General features: G+C 38.3%; 1 protein-coding gene across 2 annotated transcripts in view; it reads left to right on the top strand.

The window, feature by feature from the left end:
- The window catches only part of Snx7 (sorting nexin 7), a 113,993-nt gene extending 100,821 nt beyond the window's left edge, over positions 1 to 13,172 (top strand). For both annotated transcript variants that reach the window (XM_052730654.1, XM_052730655.1), the window contains exons 9-10: positions 12,146 to 12,294; positions 13,040 to 13,172. In XM_052730654.1, coding sequence (XP_052586614.1) covers positions 12,146 to 12,294; positions 13,040 to 13,157 — 267 coding nt within the window. In that variant the 3' untranslated portion in view covers positions 13,158 to 13,172. The remainder of the gene's footprint in view (positions 1 to 12,145; positions 12,295 to 13,039) is intronic.
- The last annotated feature ends 11,457 nt before the right edge of the window (positions 13,173 to 24,629 follow it).

The following is a 24,629-nucleotide window of genomic DNA, read 5'->3' as shown; positions in this document are numbered from 1 at the left end:
AATTATTAAAGCCACCCCACGTAGTTAAAAGGGAGGTTTATTTTGTGGGGTAACTTACAAGTGAAGGGATAGGTAACAGGGTCTGGGAAAGGTGTGGCGCAGTCTGGAGGTGTTCTCTGGAGAACTCTGCTCAGTCTACCTCCAGCGTCCAGAGTCCAGGAACCAAGAGAGATGGCATATCTGGATCTCGGGTCTTCAGGGTTCTCTCTCAGCCCTGCCTTTCAGGTGTGACAGTTACCGAAGCCTCAATGGGGTTGGAACTTCCAGAACAAATCTGGAATGGCTACCCACTACAGTTTCTTGTAGTGATATATTGTGCACTCCAATAAAACTTATCTGGGGATCAGAGGACAGAGTCAGCCACTATATTAGACATAGAGATCAGACAGTGGTGGCACATACTCTAATCCTATCACTTGGGAGGCAGAGATCCGTCTTGGATCTCTGTGAGTTCAAGGCCACAATGGAAACAGAGCCAGGCATGGTGGCATATACCTTTAATCCCAGCACTTGAGATCTCATGTCTTTACTTGGGAAGGACACACACCTTTAATCCCAGTAAGTAATATGGCAGGATATAGAAAAATATGTAAGGCATGAGGAAACAGGAACTCACTTAGAGTTTTGTAGAGGTAAAAACATGGCTGGCTTGTTCTGTTTCTCTGATCTTTCAGCTTTCACCCCAATATCTGGCTCTGGTTTTTTTTTTTATTAATAAGACCATTTAGCAATTAGAGTTACAGTTTCTCACATGTAATAAAAGCAGCCATCAAGTAGATGAGCTCCTTCCTGCATTCTATTGCCACCAAGGATCCCTATTATTAAGATTGAAGCTCATAGTCATAAAATGGAATGTGAATATCAAGAGAGTACATTGGCAGAGTTCCATGCCAAGTCAGCTAGAGCTGAAACAGTATGAATATGAAATTTGCATAAACTCCACAAGAATGAGACAAGTCAACCTCCTATGAGGATCAAGTTAATAATTAGTACAGTGAAAAAAAAATAAAGACTTAGACAATGAGTTCAAGTTCAGTGCTAATCAAGGACTCACAGAAGGCCTGTCAAGATACTTGGTCACCAAGTCTTTGAAATGTCCACTACTAAAAATCTTGTGTTCCAATACTCATTATGGAACAATAAAAATAATACAGATGTTGACAAAATATCTGTGGAGTGACAGTTCTAAATTTGAAAAAGAACCAATATTTATAATCAGTGTTTGGTGTATTAAACCTACCTTCCTGAAAGAAGATAAAGACTCCAGGAGGTATGACTCCAAACTTTAATGAAACATTTGTACATTTCTAATCAACCTTATCTAGTTGCTGTCTTCAAAGGAATACTAATATAGATTTGTATTAGATTTGCCTTTACTGTTTTAATAGGAACTATCCCATGTTTGGTATCTGGGAAGTAATTAGAAGGTGTGCTGTCTTTATGTAGCATCTTTGGAGAATTTTCTAGTATTTTTGGAGGAATCCTGACAAGAGACGGCTCACCAATTGAAACTATTAATCAAACCACAAGCATCATTTCATTATTGAGATGCAAAAACTTGAAACAGGTAAAATCTTATCATTTGCATTTTGTGTTTGCCCATTGCTTTGAGATTCCAGAGGCTAGTCTTTACATTTACTCATTCTCCTCCAAGGGTGGCTTTTCAGTTTATAGATGTGTTGATAAAGCAATGCATCAGCAAAGTTGTACTGGTAGGAGACATGAATATTTCAAGATCATATTCGGGTTGTCTTGGGGGGAAATTGTAATCTGGATCCCACAGATGTTTCTAAGTGAACCAGTGGAGTTATTTTCCTCTGGCTAAACCAGTAGGGGGTTCCCAAAGCCTGTCTCTACTCCAAGATACTCTCTGTACTTTTATTACTCACTGTAACTTCAACAACTGTGTTTGCAAATGTATGAGTTTTAAAAATCCACTTATAAATTATTTGTATCTTCATCAACTGGGAATCATGCTCATTCACAGGTTCTGTGGGAGAAAATAAAGAGTATTTGGAAGAAACTAGATAATTTTTCAATAGCTTATGTTAACTAAACTAACTGTTCCAAATAGTATGAGAGGGTTTGGGGTAGTTTCATAAACTCTAGCATGCAAAAATGCTCCTAAGTGTTAGAACAGGATCCCTATTTGTACCTGCCTGACTTATTTTGTATGGTACTACTTCAACACCTGACTCTAGACATCAAGGCCAGCAGGCCCTCTGGCTATGAAGAGTTGTGAGCTATGGAAGGCAAAACTCTTCATATTTTAAGGGAGAGGATTTTCTAAAAATAGATAGGCAATGAGGAGCAAATATTTGGTGCCAAATCATCATTATGCACCTGTTAACAAACTGCGATTTGCATATAATAGAGTCTCTGCAAATATTTGCCAGTCTCTTGGGATCTTTGGTCTTTGTTTTGAGGAATTCTAGAGATTTGTGTGATTATTATGCTTTTGGACCATGATTACATGTAAAGGTATGTTATCAATATATAGTAAATATATCATAAATATACCAGCCTCTGAAAATACTTGCTGCTTTAATTTTCATAGAACTTGCTTTATAAAGAAATAGACACATTAAGCTTTGCCCTAAAGATAGTTGAACTTTAATTTGAGATGAAGCATTGGATCTTTCAGTCACACTCTCCTTATTTTGACCTACTTATTAAAACTAATGTCTGTTTTAGTGTGTGTGTGTGTGTGTGTAGGATATATGTGTGTCTACATGTGGGTGGAGACCAAAAGTCAATGTCAGGTGTCTTATTCTATGACTTTCCAATTTATTTTTTGAAATAATATCTTGTTCAGAAATTCACTGATTGGTTAAAGTAGCTGTCCACCAAGCCTCGGGGTACTTCTGTCTCCACCTTCCTAATGATGGGATTACAAGAGCATGCCATAATGCTTGGCTTTTTACTTGGGTGCTGGAAATTGGGACTGAGGTCCCAATGCTTACACCATAGCATTTTATCAAGTGAGCCTTCTCCCTAGTTCTGAGTTCTTATTCTTAAAGTGCACATTGTCTCACCTTGCTGTTCAATAACGGCACAAGAATGAATTCATGGTTAAAAAAAAATTGCCTTCGATCTAGAAGGTTGGGTTCTATGGATTTAATTATACAGACACATTTATTTCAGAAGCAAATATCCTTCCTTTGCCAAGCTCTGAATGGGTTTTATGAAGAAGATGTTGAAGAGGAGCTGGGAGAGAGCGTGGCAGGCATTATACACTCTACAAAAGCTACTGTGGACACATGTTGCCATATCCCCAACATTTCTTGTGTTTTAATTCAGATTCGATGGGCTCTTATCAGGCTAACCACAGACTGAAGGTGATTGCAGTGGCACACACTGTAACATCTTATCCAGGGCATCTTATCTGTTCTCTGCCTAAAACGAGGCTGGAACAGGACTCCATGCAACCTTAATCACAGGGCAGATGAACCAGCGACAAATGGATGTTCTGCTGTGAGATGTTCTGTTCCAGAGAAAGATGCAATCAGCTCAAGCTGCTTCTGAGTAATGTTTCAGATTGTGGTCTTGTAAACAGGCCTGAAAATAGCCAGTGGTTTTTTTTTTTTTTTTCTCCTAAAACTGTAAATTCCTGTAATTAAGGTGTGCTTCAAAAATTAACCCTAAAAGAATAAGAATTGGAGAATGGACTAGCTTTCTGTGTTGAATTACTAGTGGGAGGAACAGAGCACTCTGTTCTTAGGAGGAAGCAGGCCATTAGAGGAACCACATCTAAATGCTGTGTGTCAGAAATGAGAGGAAAATGGAGTTTCCTTGGTGCAGAAGAAACGTATAATTATCTGGGACAACAAGCATTGATATTTATTGTAGTGGGATGCAAAGAAAATACTGAAAAACAAGACTCCTGGTGTCTCTGCTCCACATCTGCCCAATTAATTTGGGGGTAATTTTATCATTTTAATCTACATGAAGCTCCTCCCTGGTTGCTAAAGTACCCTGGTGTATACCAGATGTCAGGCATTTAATGAGGTCTCTGAGCCTTGGGGTGGGTTTGAATGCAGGTGTTTAATGCCTGCCGGGCCCCTGGACAAACCCACAAGCTGATGTTTCCTAGTTTGTAAGGGATACAAACCACTCCAGCCCTCCGTAATTGTTAAGGGTGACTCTAGCCACTAGGAGGAGCTGGAGGCTACTCCATCCTCTGCTTGATTTCACCTGAGTTAGTCTGCAAGAGGAAACAATTTGAAGGACTGGCAGAGTCTGGGGAATTAGAGTTCTGAAAAACAAAATTAAGCTTTCTCTCTTATGATAGAGGTAAGACCAATGATAGTGTGTATTGCTTAGAAGGGGGTGACTAGGGTCTAGGTGTTATAGCAGGACAAAATAACAAATTCCTGCTAAGTCTTGCTTCCCCCACCTTTGTAATTAAAATAATATCAGTAATTGTCAAGTTTTATGAAAACACAAACAAAATAATCCACAATGCCTGGCTTTGTACATGGGTATTGGGGATCTGAACTGAGGTCCTAATGCTTGTACCAACTGCACTTTGTCAAGTGAGTCTTTCCCTTAGTTCTGATTTCTTGTTCCTAAAACACGTTGCTTTACCTCTCTGTTGAGTAATGGCACAGGAATGAACTCATAGTAAAAAAGTTAGCTTCTTGTCTAGTACAGGATTGAAAGTGTTCCATATGTGTATGTGTGTGTGTGTATATATAATATAGGTGCACATATATATGTATATATATGCAAATAAAAGAGGTTCAGATAATAGACATATCATTTTGTGTGTGTGTGTGTGTGTGTGTGTGTGTGTGTGTGTGTGTATATATATATACTGGTTTCTTCCTAGAAATCCTTTCATAGTTGATTTCTCTTCCATTTTGGCTTCTGTCCATTTGAAATGCAATTTGGTACAAAAATTGAAGAAAATAAACAAACAAAAAACCCTCTTGTCTTTTCTGATAGAGCAGAACATTTTGTCAGCAGGTAACAACCACCCTGAGACTGACCAGTTGACAGTGACCTGAAGTCAAGTCTGCAATGAAAGCTGAAAGTGAAAAATGATGAACCAGCACTGTTCAGTTAGAAGGGGACATTACCACTTAACTCTAAATGTTTTAGAACACTTGCCATGTTGTAGTAGAAATAAAAATTAGAGACAAACGACTACTAAAAAGTGCTCCATTTTTTTTCTTACAAAAGAAGCAGACCACCAACAAAGCAACAACAAAAAAGAGCTGCTCTTGGGGAGGACCCGAGTTCAATTCCCATCACTCACATCAGGTAGTTCATCACTGCCTGTTACCCCTGCTGCAGATGCCCTTTTCTAGCTTCTTTGAGCACTGGCACACACACACACACACACACACACACACACACACACACACACACACTACATATATATATATATATATATATATATATATATATATATATATTCTTCAATATCACTCTGTAGCATATCCATGTGAGTTACTTCTATACTTATGAGTGAGGCTTCCAAGATTGTCAGAATATTTTATTACACTTAGTACACACATTTGAGTATCCTTAAAGTCAACAAAATAGGCAGGAACAAGACACATTCTTCTGCAAATATGATTGGTCAACTATCTCTGAAGCAGTGCTTTAGATGCACATGAATTATCAATATGTCTAGGTGTATCTAGAAGGGGATTCAAGGTATTTTGCTAGAGTCATTTAAATTGTCTTTGCATTTATTCTTATATTGGATGAGATCTGGACTCTACTTAAAGTTTCTGGTAGCATAGATACTGTCAGTTCATCCTGGGCATCCAGAAAGAAGACATTAAATGAAGGTGTTAGGAACATCATACTTCACAAGCCCATTTTGCTTACATCCCAGTTCATAAATAACAACTCTTCACCCCCAGTATAGCTTTTGAATTTGGCAAAGCTCTTTTGTGTGATCTATGAGGGAGATGATCTCAAATAAACACTTCATTTCATTTATTTGTTGCAGTGAAACAATTCAGTAAATGTGTTCTGAGCTCTCAAATTATGTACAGATGATAATCCCTGCCCCTCTGCTTTCTTATATTAATGCACAGAACTGTATTTGTTGGTTACATATGCTAAGTTTTGTTATCCAGAGGAACACATTAAAGTATGTCATTTAGTAGTTTTTAGAAGTTGAGAGGTAATTTTTAAAAAAAAATAGTAAATAGCTTTTATTGTTAAAAATCAATTGCAATTTGGCATCTTAAGTTACATGCACATGAGTCTGATCATTGTCTGATGACCCCGGCTTTCTATTGGGTCCTCTATCTGGTTAATCATGCTAGCTTTCAATAGAACAGTGATTCAGACTAAGTGAAGAGGGAGTATGAGATGTTTGCTCTTTACTTTCTCATTCTATATTTTTTCCTCAATAGAGGCTTGTACTAATTTTTGTTTTGGTCTAATATTACATAAATTCAAACATTTATAGATATGAAATATTTGTTAAGATCACTAATGTACTTTTTTTTGGTCTACTGGGCAAAAATTATGCCATTAGGTACAACACAATTTCTTATTTTATAGGAAACTGTATCTACCCACCTATTTTCAGTGCACCCTAAAGATGCATCATTAACAAAAGTTCTAAAATACTAAACTGTGGTGGTAATGTGTTCCCCAAAATATTGTGCACCCTAATAAACTTATCTGGGGTCAGAGACAGAACAGCCACAATATTAAACATAGAGGATAGGCAGTGGTATCACACGCCTTTAATCCTAGCATTCCAGAGGCAGAAATCCATCTGTTCAAGGATACAGCCAAGTATGGTGACTCACACCTTTAATCCCAGAAAGCAAGCCTTTAATCCCAGGGAGTGACGGCAGGAAGAAAAAGATATATAAGGCGTGAGGACCAGAAACTAGAAGCATTTGGCTGGTTAAGCATTTGACTGGTTAAGCTTTTAGGTTTTGAGCAGCACAGTTCAGCTGAGAGCCATTCAGATATGAGGACACAGAGGCTTCCAGTCTGAGTAAACAAGATCAGCTGAGAAGTTGGCCAGGTGAGGTTAGCTGTGGCTTGTTCTGTCTCTCTGACCTTCCAGTGATCACTCCAATAACTGGCCTCAGGTTTGATTTTATTAGTAAGACTCGTTAAGATTCGTCCTACACTAAACAATGTCTAAACCACCATCAGTAGTTTCATTTTTACTAATTGTTGGGGAATATTTTTTAAGGTGTGTTTCTTTTGTTTATGTTGCATTTGTTCAACTCTGTGAAGCTATCTTACTTTGCCTGTCTGAAACACTTGATGGTCTAATAGTCCAATAGTGAGGCAGGAAAAAGGATAGGCGGGGCTAGCAGGCTGAGAGAATATTTAGGAGAAATCTGGGAAAAGAAGAAGTAGCCAGAGAAGGAGGAGGATACCAAGTGCCAGCCACCCAGCTACACAGCAGGCCAAAGTATAAGAATAAGATGTACAGAAGTAAGAGAAAAAAAAAAGCCCAGAGGCAAAAGGTAGACAGGATAATTTAAATTAAAGAAAGCTGTCAAGCAACAAGCCATGCTAAGGTCGGACATTTATAATTAAGAATAAATCTCCAGGTGTGATTTATTTGGGAGCTGGGTGGCAGGCCCCCCAAAAAGCAAAGACAAACAATAACTAGTTATATTTGTTCTTTGACAATTTAATAGGTGCACATAATATATTCTGATTAGTCTCTTCCCACACACTCTCTTATCCCCCATGCCTATCATTTACCATGCCCCTTCTTCCAGATTCATGACTTTGGTTTGCTTTGGTGACCCATTTGGTTGGACCAAGAGTAAGCCTGTGGGCATGTGTGGGGGTTGGTACTGTTTATTGGAGCCATGTGGGATCACCATTAAGTACACAGATGAAAGTCATAATCCCCTGCCCCCTTCTCTGAATCAGTCAGTAACAAACAGCTCAGCAGTGAGGGATGTGGACCCCTGAGCTTCTCCTCTATCTATGCCTTGGCTGATGACTGACCCATTCTTGTTCAGGCACAGTGCAGACATCCACAGCTGCTTTGAGTTTGTGATTGTGATAATAGTGTCTTCCCCAGAAATAGCCTTTTATTGTCATCTTTCCTATTTTCCACCTCTTATATGCCCCCTCCTTCCTCAATATTCCTTGTTCCTTATAGAGGAAGCTATAAATGACCATTTTAAGGCTGAGCCCTCACCCCACACTTGTTCAATCTTCTCATTAAGCAAACAGTCCACGTCCATCTGAAGTTTGGGGGAGACTCACAGGCCTTCATGTGTATCAGCTCCATCCTCTGTGCATTTCACACATAGAATATGCTCAAGTATTAATTTTAAAATGAGTTAACTTTTCATCTTAATATTTTACATAAAATCAACCATTCATTTAGAAATTCTCATTGCTGGAAGGTATTCCATTAGGTAAATAGCAGAGGCTGAAGATAATAGCATGCTAAACCACGGAGAGAACAATTCTGAGTGACTCTGGAAGTCTCCCAGTGTATTTCCACCATGTCCTTCTTCCTAAGATATTTGCTAAAGGCTGATGTAACTCTAAGTCATGTCTGCTCATTTGGGGGCAGAATATAGAACAAATGACACAGAATATTTTTTTGAATATACTCTACTGTCTAAAGTATTAATGATATCAACTATATTGCAGGCTGAGGGGACATAAATAAGAGACATGGGGCCAACTTGCAAGGACTTTTCCATCTACAAAAAGATACTGGGGCTTAATAAACAGCAATTAAATATTAAAGATTCTCTGATGAGAAGAGATAGCGAGTGCCCTGTCCAGAGGGAACAGAATTATTTTCATCTTAAGATTTGGGGAGAGACATCAGTGTCTTTACAGAACTAACATGTTGAACGAGTCTTAAAATGGGATGGGAATGTGGTTCAGTGGTTAGAGTATTTATGCCACATGCACAAAATCCTAGAAGAGTTAGAACACTAAAAAAGAAAGAGAAAAAAAAAGGGAAGGAAGGGGAATATGAGGGAGAAGAAGAAGGAAAGGAGGAGGAAGGAAGGAGAATTGTCTAGATTTTTGTTTTAATTTTTCATCTTGAAAGATTAGAACACATGATTAACCTGTAAACGAGAGCTTTCTGTGAAATATGTCTAATATCTCCTCCTGGAAGGATGATAAATGCCTCACTAAGTCCTTTTGCTGCAGAACTATGTCAAAAGATTGTGATGTAGGAAGGGATCCCTGGGACTCCATGAGCAGGAAACAGACAGGGGAGGCATGGTGAGGCCCCATGAAGCACCGAGTGGCACATAAGAAATATGAAGCTGTATCTTCATGGCTGGTTTGGTAAAATTCATGAATTTCTTATCTCAAATGCCATTGTCCTGTGTCTAAGGCCATTCTTAGTTCCCCATGCTCTATGCTGATTCTGCTATGCGTCCATCACTCACCTGCACACTCCACCAAACATTCCAGTGGCAAGATAAAGCATGTAGTGCTTTCTTTATTTTGGTCCCTTCCTTTTGTGCATGGGAGCACGTCAGTCATCTCTGATCAGCCATCTTGCCTTTTGAAGCTGTGTAATCCCCATTTGTGAAGCATTATCCTAGCAATCTTGACGTTTTCATGGGATTTCTGATAATGTTGTTCAGCTTCCTCTCCAACAAATACTCTAAAGCAATTGTTACTTGCCCAGAGCTGAGGAAATTGCCAAGAAAAAAGGAGACTGGAATTATAAATTTGTGACAAGCATTTGGTGAAAATACACCCTGATAATAAATAAATGATCATTACTGAATACTTATTTTTTACTGCAAAAACCTTTGGAAAAGATTTTGTTGGTCAATACAACCCTTGCCTATGGTGTTAATTCAGCTCATTTTATAAATGCATTTTCTAAATTTACTTAATGGAAATTTTATATTAAATGATATTAGTATGAATAGACAGAGAGAACAGGAAAGCTTCTGTGCTGTGCTCTTATTTTTTCACTGAATGTGTTTCTTGCCTTTGGTGACCCAGTAACACCATGGCAAGCAATTCATAGACTAAGATTACAAATAAATCTAATTGTAGCAATTGCTTTTTCAGCAACTGATTACAAAGGACTTTCATTTTTAAACATTGGTCTAGCCTTCTGCCCAAATCAATTCCTACAGTCAGTAGAGGTGGGGGTTATTGGATTAGGAGTAGAGATGTTACTTGGCAGATACAGGTTCTGAGAATGAAAAACAAGAAGCTTTGAGGATTGGTTTTACTGATCCAAAATAAGGAGTTATGGAGGGGTTTTTCAGGTGATCTCACCTTTCCAGTGTGGTAGTGATGCAAGTGTCATATTTCCTGGAAGTGTTTAAGAACCACTGCCAGTCACATTCTCTGCATCCCATATTTCTATGGCTTGTGAAGATACTTCTACTGTTTTTTAACACTCCTTACAAAAGTTTTCATCACCCTTTATTGGAAGTTACCTCTTGTCACTTCCATAGTACTGAACATCGATATCACCACCCACTGACAGGCGTGTAAGATTCTGGGACCACATACACAGATGGTGGCCATCTTTGTAAATATAACCTATTATATCCCACCCTCTGGTCACACTTCAGGGTGCACTGAAAAGCAACCTATACCCATACTTGCCATAAGACTTCCAAGTCTCATCCATTACAGCATTTGCCTCAAATCAAATACAGTATCATTTAGATCAGGAGGAGGCTTTTCACAAGTGGTTCTGAAAGAATGGCTTCTTCCTGCAGTCCATCCTGGGCTAAAGATTTGAGAGCCAACAGACACAAATTACCTGTGCCCTCTAAGTCCCCTCTTCAATATAAAATTCTGGAACAAAATAAAACAACTGCTAAAAACATAAGGAACATGATAGATGTAGACTCTTTGCTGGTTCCTAGCAGTTCTGAAATCCAGGGAGGCATAGTTTGCCAAGTCTTTATGTGCCTACAGCAGATTTTACTCTCTGGTAGTAGTGCATGGCATCTCTGTGGTCTGTCCTTTGACCTCTTCTTTTGCAGAAGAGTTCTGTGGTTTCAGTTAGGGAAACTCCCCAGCTTGCTTTGTGAATGGACGAGTTTCAGGTGCAAAGGCTTCTTGTGGCTTATATTATCTTTGTCGCTTTCCATGTATGAGAGCTTTAGTGTGCCAAAATGATTTTCTTAAAAATTGTAACACTTTCCTATAAACCTTACTGAGGTTCACTCCAATACACAAGTAGGAGTATCATTAAGAATGGTCCTGCCCTATCTTAGGCTCCAAAACAGGCAGCCAAGAGTCAAAGGCTTCTACATGCTTGCAAGCCCTGTGCTTGGAACCGAGAATCTACAAGACATTCTCTTAAGATTTTTGAAGTGTTTTTTATACGGTAGTAAAACTTTCTAAAACCCTAACAAAGGGAGTTTACCAGGATTTGAATTTTGACATAACACTTTAACACAAAAATTACATGCCATCTGCAGAAACTAGGGATAAGAAATGGTCTTATTTTCAAGTCTAGTAAGTTTTGACTCCTGAACACAAAAGAAGCCAGGAAGCAAGTTTAATCTTATGCCAGGAAATTTCAGCTGAACCATTATGTTCAGGAAGCCCATTGTTTATTTTTCACATTATAGTAGGTAACAGTATTGTTAAACTTTCAGTCTCTGCATAGCAGTGAACACATGCCTATGACCCTCCACAACACCTTTCTCGAGTTTCTTTAAGCCTGCACTGCTAACCTGTGAGTCATGGAGACATTTAGATAGCTATTAGCAACCTCATAGAGTTGATTCAAGATTTTCCTAACAGATTCAGGCTCCGTCCGACCTCAGAGATTGTTTCACCTTCAAACCAATAACCCATGCTTTAAGATTTGATTCAGACAGGACCATTTATAGGTATCAATTAATAAAACAGATGTTCATTGTTACTTAACAAATCATGTACACAGTGGAGTTTAAGAAAACTTAAGCATTTATTTTTTTCACAATTATGAAATGTGGGAAGAGGTAACTCATTTTCTCTATGTTGTGCTATAAGAACAGTTGTTTTGTGATGTTTTACTCAATGAGGCTGAAGCCTGGAGCCCAGAGTTGTGAGTTTGTGACCTTGGATTTTCCTCAAAGGGGTCTTAGGACAAACTGCTTGGATTTCCTCGTAGCCTGGTGCCTATGCTTGGAGACTAAGAATGTCTAGAAAGTGGCTATTAATTGTCAGTGTCTTTATAATCTAGACTCAGATGTCACATGCCATCGCTTCAGTTGAAATCAGTTGGCTGAAGATTCTCAAGCCCAAATGGTGGAGACGGTCAGACATGGCTCCAGCTGCATTTCAGGAAGCCAGCTTACTCCAGAGAGTATTTCTGACAAAGGTTTCCTATTTGTGAGTCACTTATGAATCACTTATGCAGGTATACTGACTGCCTTGTTCTTTTTGGAAATTTTTATTAATATATATGCTTTATATATTGAGAATATTAACTTGCTGCTTATCATTTTTATTGCCAATACTTTCCCCCAGAAAAATTCCTTTATGTGTGAATTCCCATGACTTTTATAAGAATTACTCTAACGCAGCTGTCTTAGGCTGTGAGTTGGGGCTTCAGTTTAGAGAGATGTCAGAGCCTTTGGTTCTCATTTGCTGTACATGTGAAAATTAATAATTTATGAATTAAAATAAGAACATTATACTTATCCTATGGTACAAGGAACAATTTTATTCTAATGAGATATTTAAAGAGATAATTTTCTAAAAATAAGTAATTAACATATTTCTTATATGCAAAAATTAGACAGTGTCTGGTATTCAGTGAGAACTTGTTTAAGGGATAGTTTTCTTTCTTTTTCAACACTGATAGTGTTTATTTGGTTTTTCCAAAGAGATGAGGTGACCATGAGTATTTTATCTGAGAAGGTTCTCCACGAAGTAGAATGGATACTGGGAAAGAAGGAGATGGAGATGGGGTGCTACTTTAAGGTCCAAAGTGGACAAGTGAGACTTTATCCTTTGAGGCTCTTTTAAGTGCTACAGAGGTCACACTTCAGAATATCCTGATTAATATGTAAGGAAGCTGGGGTATCAAACCATTAATTCTAGCCCCATGCTTATTAAATGTTTTTCTCAACAGAAGCAAGCACCTGAAGCTTTCAGCCATTCCTAAACAAAGGCGTTTGGCAGAGCACCTGGCTGCAGTGACCTCTGTTGAGGGCACAGGTATGTGGGTGGGACCAAAAAGAATCTCCTGAAGTGATATATTGCATGAAAAGAAAAACAAAAGAAGCACTGTGATGATGGGAAAACAGAAACAAAGCAAGGAAAAGCACATCCTTTGACAAGAGAAAAATTAATTCTCTTAAAGCTTCTTAGACTGTATAAACTCAACATCTGTTACCATGATTTTAAGCATCAAACAACAGAATTAAGAGCTTTAACATACTTAGTATTTCATCTGAAATGAATATGTGACCAAGTACATTTCTGATTCAAAAGTCATAGACTTCAGCTAGGAGTTATCTTTTTACAAACAAATCCTAAAATGAAATAGAGAAGATGCCAGCTTACTGAGGGTAAATACAAGTATCCTAACAAGATGAAAACACAGAATACAGTGAGATATCTTTCCTTCCCTCCCTCCTTTCTTTCCTTCCCTCAAAAAAAATGTGTTGAAGTTCTGAAACCTTTCCAGCTAGACTGTAATAAACTATGAAGATTAAAATGTTGGAATCCTCTTTGGTAACCTATCTTTCTTGCCTTCCTTCGTCTTCACAAGAATGTACAACACGAAGAGCGAACATACATGACTAAACATAGACATTGCCTTCCACAGTTTTACCTTCGGTTTTTATGTCATCCTGGGATCTCTAGTACTAATGCCTTTCTTGTGATTATTGTCTGTCACTTAATATCTATTTGATCCTTAGAAGCAACAGATATACTTTTATATTAGCTACAAGCTGCCACTAGTTAATTTCCATTCAGTATGGGTTTCCCTGTGAATGATAATAAAATTAGCTTAACAAACATACAGAGTAAAATGAAATGTCAACTTTTAGTGCATACTTTTCCTCCATCTGCCAGAGCACTTTTAAATGCCAGCTTTAAAAAGTAAAGAGGTACCATGCGGCCTTTCAGCGGGACTTGCACACTGCACGCGGCTGCCTGAGGCGCGTGGATTTTGGGTTCTGCACACTGGCTCAGAGGACTGCTACTCTGGTCTGGTGGTGGCTTTGGACTGCATATGGCAGTAATCCCTGGTCCATCTGTGTCTTTTCTCTGCCTAGGATAAGCTGTTCAACTGTTACAGCTGAACCGCTCTGTTCCATCCTTCCTCTTCAAAAAGTTTCTTGAATTTTGAATCCTGCTACCTAGTTGGCAGACGTACCACGTCTTCTCAAGAGAACACTGCCTTGCCGCTCTTCTTCGGGGGCTGCTGTGCTTCTTGGTTTTGAGCCCGTAGCCACATCACAAATGTGATGTGGTGGCAATTATTTGAAGAAATAAAGATGTAGAGAGATATAACAAAGAAAATCTCAAGAATTTATTCTTTTTTTAGGTTTATGTTTTAAAATTTTTTATACAGTGTATTTTGGGCATATTTATTCCCCTCCCCCACCTTCTTCCAGAATCATCCCCACTACGTTTCCTATTTTTTTCTCTCTAAAACAAACACACACACACATACACACACACACACACACACACACACACACACACACACACACACACACACATCAAACCAAACCAAAGGAAAAAAAAAACTGGAGTCTGTTTGTCTGTTTGTCTTAACATACAGCTTCCCCTGGTGTGTAGTTAATATGCCCAGTTCCACTCACTAAAGAAAACTGATCTTCCCTTTCTCAGCAGCTGTCAATTTCAAGTAACATTCCTGAATAATTGCAAGTAATATTCCTGAAGAAGTCAAACAAACTGATGTGGGACACAGCAACCCATTGACCATAGTCAGGAACTTCAGTCAGATCCTTAGTAGCATGGCAGTTATTTTTTCATATCACTTATTAACAACTGCTTATGTGTATTTTCTTCATGTTTTGTCCATATACTTCTATTAGTAGCTGAGATTTAAGAAGGCAAAGAATCTGCTTCTTTGGTTTAGGGACATTTCTGGAGTTTTGGGTCACAGCACGTCCTCAATAAATAACTCTTGAAAATGGAATCAATGTCATATTGCTTCTTATTGATACCTTCTATACACTTTAGATTTATCTAAAGTTGTCACTGCAAATTTTCCTGAGTAGTTCTTCCTTTCCCACATTAGCATCCAGGTAATTTAAACTATGAACAAATCACACTATACACCACTTCACCTCCTGCAGAATGACTAGTGCGTTTCTAGAAGGTAGCACCCAAATTCACCTGAGTTTGAGGCAGTGAGACAGCATATCCCATGACTGCATTTCATATTGGTAAGTAAAATCCAAAATATAGTGTCAGAGGTTCCAGAAAGGATTGGTGTGGTTACAGAGGGAGAATGTTGAAAGTATGTGGCAAGAAAATCCTGAATCAGGAGCTAGGAGAACAGAAGAAAGAGTGACTGAAATAATACTTGAGAAGATGAGGACGTTTTCAGTTTCCAAAAGGCATGATAAAGTGAGCATTGAGTCAGTTGGTCACAACAGAGAGCAAGAAATGACTAGTGTGGGTCTATGGAGAAGGCTCAGTTGTGTAAAAACGACTTCCTCCAGAGCAGCACAGCTTTCTTTTGGAGGCTGTTTCAATCACTGTGAAACGTATAGTACTACCTACAGTACTTCCACAGTGTCCAAATGAGAGCCAAATTGGCCTTTGTACAGTGCTGATTTTGCAACATTTAAACTAAATGCATTTCTGTCTTTATGATCTTTTGGTTTTAATTGTGTTATTTGGGGGCTGATAAACCAAATCTTGTCAGTGTTGTTCTCAAAATTCTAGCAGGCTGTCATCATTTCCTGTTGGGTGATAGACCCTCACTAGTGACTCTATCAAGCAAATCCTGGTGTCTCCAGGGTCTGAGGATCATGAGAGCTTCTTTAACTCTAAACAGTTTAGGGTTCCTTTCTGAAATTTATGTCTACTCTCTCTGGAACATGGAAATTTTAGGATCAATTGACCAGTTATTCGCCCTTAAAGTGACAGACACATCCTTCAGTGTTCTGGTTATAACCTAACTGCAAAGGACTCTGGGAAGTTTAGGAGACTACTTGGATGTCTACTTAATTCTGAATACATTGTCCCCTACATGGTCCCCTTACAGCTTTGTAATAATAGCTTCTTACTTGGAGAGACTTCTCAGATCCTTAAAATATTTCATTCATAATTATTTGTTATAGCACAGAATTCCAAATAATCTCCCATTCCAAAATCTCCCTTTCATGTGTGCCATTTGATTTAGGATCTACCCTGTAATATGGTTTTCACTGCAAACCAAAGACCAGAGATTGGGGACAGGTAAGTAGGATATTAGAGTAGTGTGCATGAAGAGTGTAAAGCCAGGGTAAGTGGGGAGGTTGTAGGCACACATAGCAGGAACACTCAACCTCAGTCCCCTGAATATTTGTTGTAGAATATTAGTTGAAGTTGTGTTACATTCATTTATGCTGTGGAATATTTGTTTAATGATGCAAAAATCTGTTGCATTCTTTCATGTTACATTTGTTTAACTCTGTGAAGCTGTGTTACTTTGCCTACCTAAAACACCTGATTGGTTTAATAAAGAGCTGAATGGCCAATAACTAAGCAGAAGAAAGGATAGGCAGGGCTTCCAGGCAGAAAGCATAAATAGGAGGAAAGAAAGAGAAGAGGGAGGAGTGTAGCTAGAGTTTTCCTGCCTGGCCCACAGTCAGGACAATTCTTTGTCACCCGCCAGTCCCACAGCTGCTCAGACCCGACCAAGTAAACACAGAGACTTATATTGCTTACAAACTGTATGGCCGTGGCAGGCTTCCTGCTAACTGTTCTTTTAGCTTAAATTAATCCATTTCCATAAATCTATACCTTGCCACGTGGCTTGTGGCTTACTGGCATCTTCACATGCTGCTTGTCATGGCGGCAGCTGGCAGTGACTCCTTCTGCCTTCCTGTTCTTTCTTTTCTCCTCTCTGTTACTGGCCAATCAGTGTTTTATTTATTGAACAATCAGAGCAATTTGACATATGGACCATCCCACAGCAGAGGAGTGAGAAAAGGAGAAGGAGTGGTGGATTCCGGGGGCCAGCCACTCCGTCACACAACCAGACACAGAATAAGAAGGAAAGAAAAGATATACAGAAATAGAGAAAGGTAAAAGCTCAAAGGCAAAAGGTGGACAGGGTATATTAAATTAAGAAAAGTTGGCTAGAAATAAGCCAAGCTAAGGCTAGGCATTCATAAGAAAGAATAAGTCTCTGTGTATTTATTTGGGAGCTGGGTGGCAGACCCCCAGTTTAAGAAAAAACTACACATATCTAATCCATGATCTTGGGGTCAGAGTCAGCCAAGTGGAAGAAGAAATGGGGCTGGATATATGAAGGCAGAGGGCAGAGGAAAGACATGCCTAGTACTTGAAACTTTGGCTTTAAAAACAACCAGATTCATTAATTTATTAAGCAAGAAGATAAAGGGACTTCAGCATGCAGCGCCCAGATTCAGCCTAGGCTTGCGAGGGGTGTATCAGAAGGCAGAATGATCAGTTGTGTGGCCATCACAATCATCCCACTGAGAATAAACAGTATTTGGTGTGAGTGAAAAGAACAAAACTCAGAGCTTGGGTTGTGGGTTTAAAGAAATTCTGGGTGCTGGAGAGACTTGCGGTTAAGTTCACACACTCCTGCAGGAGGACTGAATTGGGTTCCTTAAACCCCCACTAGGAAGCTCACAACTGCCTGTAACTCCAGATTCAGAATCCATTGGCCTCTGCAGGCATGGGTACTCATGTCCACATACCTACACACAGACATACAAACATACACACACAATTAGAAATAAAATGAAATGTTATGGAATAATGAAAATTGACCTGCCTTGTTCAGAACTCATCATCACTGGGAACTCGGACTCACAAGAGCCATGACAAACAAGGTGTTCCCAATTCACTATGTAAATACACAAACCTCTAGTTTGGATTCCAGCAGGACACCCAGGAAAAAGTGTGTTTCTTTCTCACCTAAAAGTGCAGCTACTTGAGAAATCACACTGTGGACTTTATTTCACTCCTAGCTGTGGTTATTTTTATATATAATAAATGATTTTATTAATTATAGTTTTAAACCCTAGAACAGCATAACATAAAATACAACAACTTTGAAGATGGGTTTGGTGGTACAGGCCTGAAATTCCAGCACTCAGGAGGTAAGACAGGAGGATTTAGAGTAGTTTTTTCCAGATTTAATTTCATTTTTAATTATGTTGGGGTGGAAGATATATGCAAGTGTCCTGGGAGGTCAGAGTATGATCCCCTGGAGCTTCGGTTGCAGGGAATTGTGAGATACCTGAACACTGTGCTAGGACCTGAGAAGTATGAGCTCCTTAAGCAATGAGCCATCTGTCCAGCCATAGGGTTGAGAGTTCAAAGCCATCCTGGGTTACATAATGAGGCCCTGTCTCCAAATCACTCACACGCATACAGAGAGAGAGAGAGAGAGAGAGAGAGAGAGAGAGAGAGAGAGAGAGAGAGAGAGAAGAGAGAAGAGAGAAGAGAGAAGAGAGAAGAGAGAAGAGAGAAGAGAGAAGAGGAGAAGAGAGGAGAGGAGAGGAGAGGAGAGGAGAGGAGAGGAGAGAGAGAAGAGAAGAGAAGAGAAGAGAAGAGAGAGAGAAGAGAAGAGAAGAGAAGAGAAGAGAAGAGAAGAGAAGAGAAGAGGAGAGAGAGGAGAGAGAGGAGAGGCAGACAGACTGAGACAAAGAGAGGATTTGAAATTATTAGTATCAAAAGAATAGCTACTATCTTTCACATTATCTAGCTAGTAATTCTTCAATCTTGTAATGCTACTCTGGAGGATATTTACAGCTTAATGTCTTCACTTGCTATTTGGAAGGAAAGAAAACAGTATCTATACAAAGTCAATGAAGAAGCCACATGAACATCTGAATGTGGCTGAGTCTCTTTAAGATTCAAATCTGGCAAGTTGGCAAGAAAATTATTAAAAAATTATTAATAATTTTCTAATGCTGTGTTTATCGTCTGAAGAAAAAATAAAAGTATAAATCTCTGAAATCAAACTGAGTGCATTTTCCCATAGGAAACTGGACAGTACAGTGCCTTTAAAATATATAATTTCATTATTAAAAACACACAAGAACTGTACATATTTATGGAGTACATTGTGAGTTTCAAATTTCTATATGACGTGTAAGGATGACCTCTGGAATCTGTTATTTCTTTGTGTTGGGAAAACTTAAAGCCTGCCTCCAGACCTGCCCTACCCACCAAGGATGATGTCTTTTTGACATAAGTAGGAAAAGAGAACAAACATTTTTTTTTTTAATTTGTGTGTCTTAAAGAGTACAGTGGCAACATCTAAACAGAAGATACTGTTGAGCCCACTTTTAAGACAAAACCAGAGCTACATTGGTCATAACTGAAATATCAACATTGCTGTGTATATAAGAAAATGATTTTTCAATGCATATGTTATGTACATGGCAGCGTCTCCTACACACATATTTGTAGGTAAGTTACATTGGCCATTTGCCCATAAGAGGAGCCATGTTGTGCTTGCATAGTTAATACTGATCACTCAGTTCTGGCAAAGAAATGAAAGTCTCCATGGGAGCTGAGTGCTGCCACTGTGTTGAGATTCTTGTTAAATTAAGATTATCCAGCCCAACTGAGGAGGAAAAGCCATTTATGTATTCATACCCTAAGATCTTAATTTTCCAGACAAGCCTTAATAATACTTTATACTAGGGCCGGGCGGTGGTGGCGCACGCCTTTAATCCCAGCACTCGGGAGGCAGAGCCAGGCGGATCTCTGTGAGTTCGAGGCCAGCCTGGGCTACCAAGTGAGTTCCAGGAAAGGCGCAAAGCTACACAGAGAAACCCTGTCTCGAAAAACCAAAAAAAAAAAAAAAAAAAAAATAATAATACTTTATACTAGGAAACAAAACTATTCATTGCAATCATTTATCTTCTTTTTCTACTGATATTATACAAAAATTAATTGAAGAATGTGGTCATTGATATTCTTAACAGCTTCTAATTTTCAAGGTGTTTCATATTGAAGATATTTAGCTTTGTAAAGACAAGGATCTAAATAATATTTTTGAGAGGAAGAATATGTTCAAATAAATACTCAAGTGTGAAAACAAAAAAAATCATATTTTATATTGTGTTCAAATAAATACTCAAGTGTGAAAACAAAAAAAAAATCATATTTTATATTGTGTCTCCCAGAGAAATAGTTCTCATACTAAATATTAACCTTATGATGTTAGTATTTTAGGCTTATAAAGGCAGTACTATACTCTGTAATAAAGTATGTGAAACCTTTAATTTTAGAATATTACCAAATTCAATATAACGCACAAATTTTGTGTAAATAAATGTTTGCTAATGGTAAATCACTCATTCACTTGCTATTTTAAGGAAATGTGTTCAAAAGACATGTTACTTCTAATTTTGGCTATTAAATTGAACTAAGTCAGCAAAATAATAATTCAAAATATTTATTAATATAAAATTACTTTTCATTTTGTGTTTTGAGAAAATGAATTCAGGGAAAATGTTAGTCTGCCTATTCTTAATGGGTTTCACTTGTTGACAAACTAGTAATGTTTATCTTTATTCTAATGTGAAACATACTCAAGCATTTTATTGCTGTTATTTTTTATTTCATTGGTTTTTAATGATCACAGAAATACTTTATATAGAAGATATGCCTTTGATCTTCACATGATCTGAGCTTGTGTTGCAATATTTACACTCGGGGATTTGCAAGAACAAGAATGTGCTATTTGTAGTTGTAGGTCATTACTGGAGAAAAGTCCCACTTCTACATGACAACTGAGCATTGAAAATTCCGCCTGCATGCATCTCCGTGCCAGCAGCAATGCGTCAAGATAGCTGCTAATTGGCATTCACTCCATACTTTGTTTTACATATAAGAAAAACACAAATCTACACACTATTAAAATAAGCCAGTCTTCATTAAAAAAGTGATCATGAAGATTGTTTAAAATCACAAGAAAATGGATATGAATGCATTAAGAGGAACTGATTTTGCATAAAACTGTACATGCAAATAGATAAGGATTATAAATTAATATACAACACATTTAAATCATTCATTAAGATTTAAGATTGTATGTCACTGTTTTACCATTTAGAAAATTATTTTCAAATCATTCATGGGATTATCTTTTTTTTCTCTTTAAATGGTGCAACTGTATAGTTTGATGTTGCTTGTCATTAAGAGAGTCCTAGAAATGTGAAGATACACCTAGAGAGATCTTTGCAAAATGGCTATGATGCCTCTGACATAGCTGTAGTATTTTGTCTCTAATACTTTCTCTTCATACTAGCTCTATTCACTTACTCAAAACAAAATTCTTCACTTTGTCATGACTAAACTATTAAGTGCATTCAAAATTAATTTTTACATCTATAAACAAACATTAAACTGGGGATAATAGACACTTCAAAAATATTTCAAAAAATAATTATTAATGAGAAGGAAGGAGAAATTTAGATATGGATATTTACATAATACAAATGGAAAATGCTGTGGGATGGTCTGTATGTCAAATTGCTCTGATTGGTCAATAAATAAAACACTGATTGGCCAGTGGCCAGGCAGGAAGTATAGGCGGGGCTAACAGAGAGGAGAATTCTGGGAAGTGGAAGGCGGAGATAGACACTGCCAGCCGCCGCCATGACAAGCAGCATGTGAAGATGCCGGTAAGCCATGAGCCACATGGCAAGGTATAGATTTATAGAAATGGATTAATTTAAGCTATAAGAACAGTTAGGAAGAAGCCTGGCACAGCCATACAGTTTGTAAGCAATATAAGTCTCTGTGTTTACTTGGTTGGGTCTGAGCGGCTGTGGGACTGGCGGGTGACAAAGAATTGTCCTAACTGTGGGCCAGGCAGGAAAACTCCAGCTACAGGACAAAATATCCTGAAGGATATTTTGAAGTATTTTTAAAAGTTCTTTCCTAAGCAGTGTTTTCATTTTTAAAAATTGCATGTTAAAATACCATTGCTTGTACAGGGATAAATCATGTCTCATGCTAACAACACTCATGACCCAAGGTTCTCAGTACATCCATCATCACTTATTTGCAAATGAGAAAAGGTGAGTAATTGACAAATGTTTTATTTCATGATAGGAATAAAAGTTCTTCACCTTGAATCATATTTACCTAAAGCAATAGCAAATAATTATTATTGAGAAGTAAACACGAGTGTTTTGTACTAAAATCCTGTTTTGTTTTGTTTTTTTTCAGCTTTCCTATCTAGATATAGACCTTTCATTTTAAAGAACAGTGTAGTTCAGTCACCAACCAGAATGCAAGCTCTCATTGTTGGGCAAAATTTAATAGACCTCTTCCTACCAAAAATAAGACACTGGGGGCTAAAGAGGTGACTCAGAGATTAAGAGCATGTATTGGTCTTCTAGAAGACCCAAGTTTGGTTCCTAACATCCACATCAGGAGACTTATAGCCACTTGTGACTCCAGTTCCAGGGGCCCTGATACCTTCTTCTGGTCTCTGCAGACACTCATGTACACACTCACTAACACACATAAATGGAAATAAAATTAAACTAAAAAATAAATTTCTTCTTCTATTTTACTCACCCAAGTAACCACACAAATTATGCCTTCTGGGGCGCGCGAGAGAAATCATGTACTGCTCTTGCCTAGGACCCTAGTTAGTTAGCTTTCTAGGACCCATGCTGAGAAGTTTACAATTGCTTGTAACTCCAGCTCCTGAAAAATCTGGTGTTTCTGGCCTCTCCAGGCAACCGTACTCACCTGTTTGCTTGCATGCATACACACACACACACCCATACACAAAACTACATAAAAATAAATAAAATCAGTCTTTAAAGGTTTTTCTGTTGGTGATAAAATAATGGATATTATAAGTAGTTGCAAGATGAACAGAAAGAAAAGACAACCAAATTTGATATGTAAATGATTAACCTGGAGACACTAGGTCATGAAAAGAACAGCTCTTCTGTGAAACACATACACACACACACCAGAGCTACTCCAAAGGAAATGTTGACAATATTAAATACACAAAAGGGGCGATCAGCTCGTGTAATGCTAAGCATCAGAATAACATTGGGCACATAAAAGATGTAGAAAGGAGGCGAATCCCAGTTCTGGAATGAGCAGTCAATAATATGACAACTATAAAAGCCCCATTTGGAATTCAGAGATCAAAAAATAGTTGTAGTCTTTGCAGCCCCATTAGGAAATCAGGCTGCAACCACTTCCTTCTCTATGACAGCATTCAACTGTGTGCTTTAGATCTCCCCAGTAGAGAACGTAATGAGCCTCCACAGGGCCACACTACCTGCCAAGAAAATAATCCATCCTCCAGAAGCCCCAGTGACAATATTCCTCAATGCTCAGGGAAAAAAACAGTGCCGAAGTGTTGTCATTCAAAAGCCTCCCCCTCCATCCCGCCCTTACAATCCTCACCGGCAATCCTGAGGAAGCTAATGAGGGGAAAGCTGAAGCACACAAAAGAATCCTCACCCTCAAATTCAGAAAAAGAGAAGAGTTAAAATAAAAAGACTACAAGTCAGCAAATCAATAACTACCTCTCAAAAATGACCTTCACCAAGTGTCAAACAATGCCTGTTGTGGCTTCTTAAGTAAGCCCAGCAGGAGAGCTCAAGAACTCAGAAAGGGTCATGGGGCTTTGAGTCACTGCCCAGTTAATGCCCAATCTGTCCTCACAATTCTTCCTGCCATTACATTTCGGAGATAGGTTTATGACTAAACAATCTCTGAGCCACTGAGTGAATAAATCTGACAATTAGATCATCACAAATAAAAGCAGGGTTTTCTTTTTCTGTCTTTTTTTTTTTCATTTTATTTGTCTCTTTCGTTAGCTATTTTTTCTTCTATTTTATAAAATTTATTGGGGGGTCTCCCAATATGCATGTCACAGTATATGCTCGTGAAGGTCAGAGGACAATCTGTGGGAGTAGGTTCTCTCCTTCCACTAAGTAGGCTCCAGGGATCGAACTCAGGTTGCCAGGCTTGGCAGGAAGTGCTCTTGCCCAAAAAGGTATCTCAATAGCCGTTCTTTATTCTTTTTCCATGAACCATCAACATTACTTTTACCTTTAGACCATAAAAAAACTTAAATTTCTTCCAGGAACATTTGGAAATCAATATTTATTACCCTGAAAAGATAGTTTCCTAGCACATTTTAGGGGGAAAAGTAAGCATATGCTTATGAACAAATCATCATATTTGCCCTCAAATAATTTTTATATAGTTATCATATACATTATGTCCTGGTTGTTTTGTTTTTAATCAACTTGATGCAAGTTAGGGTTTTCTGAGAAGGGGGAAACACAGATGAGAAAATACCTCTGTAAGATTTGGCCTGTAGGCAAGTTTGTGGGGCATTTTCTTAATTAGAGGTTGACATGGGAGACCACAGACCATTGTGAGCAGTGCTACCCCAGGGCAGGTGGTACTATGTATATGAAATAAAATAAAATAATAGTAAAATAAAACAAAAGCTGGCTGAACAAGCCATGGAGAGGAAGGCAGTAAGC

The sequence above is a fragment of the Peromyscus californicus genome, unplaced genomic scaffold (genome assembly GCF_007827085.1).
Source record: "Peromyscus californicus insignis strain IS unplaced genomic scaffold, ASM782708v3 Scaffold_9__1_contigs__length_137607984, whole genome shotgun sequence".
In the NCBI taxonomy this organism is placed as follows: domain Eukaryota; kingdom Metazoa; phylum Chordata; class Mammalia; order Rodentia; family Cricetidae; genus Peromyscus; species Peromyscus californicus.
Note: the sequence above shows the minus strand (reverse complement) of the source record. Positions and strands in the feature narration are given on the sequence as shown.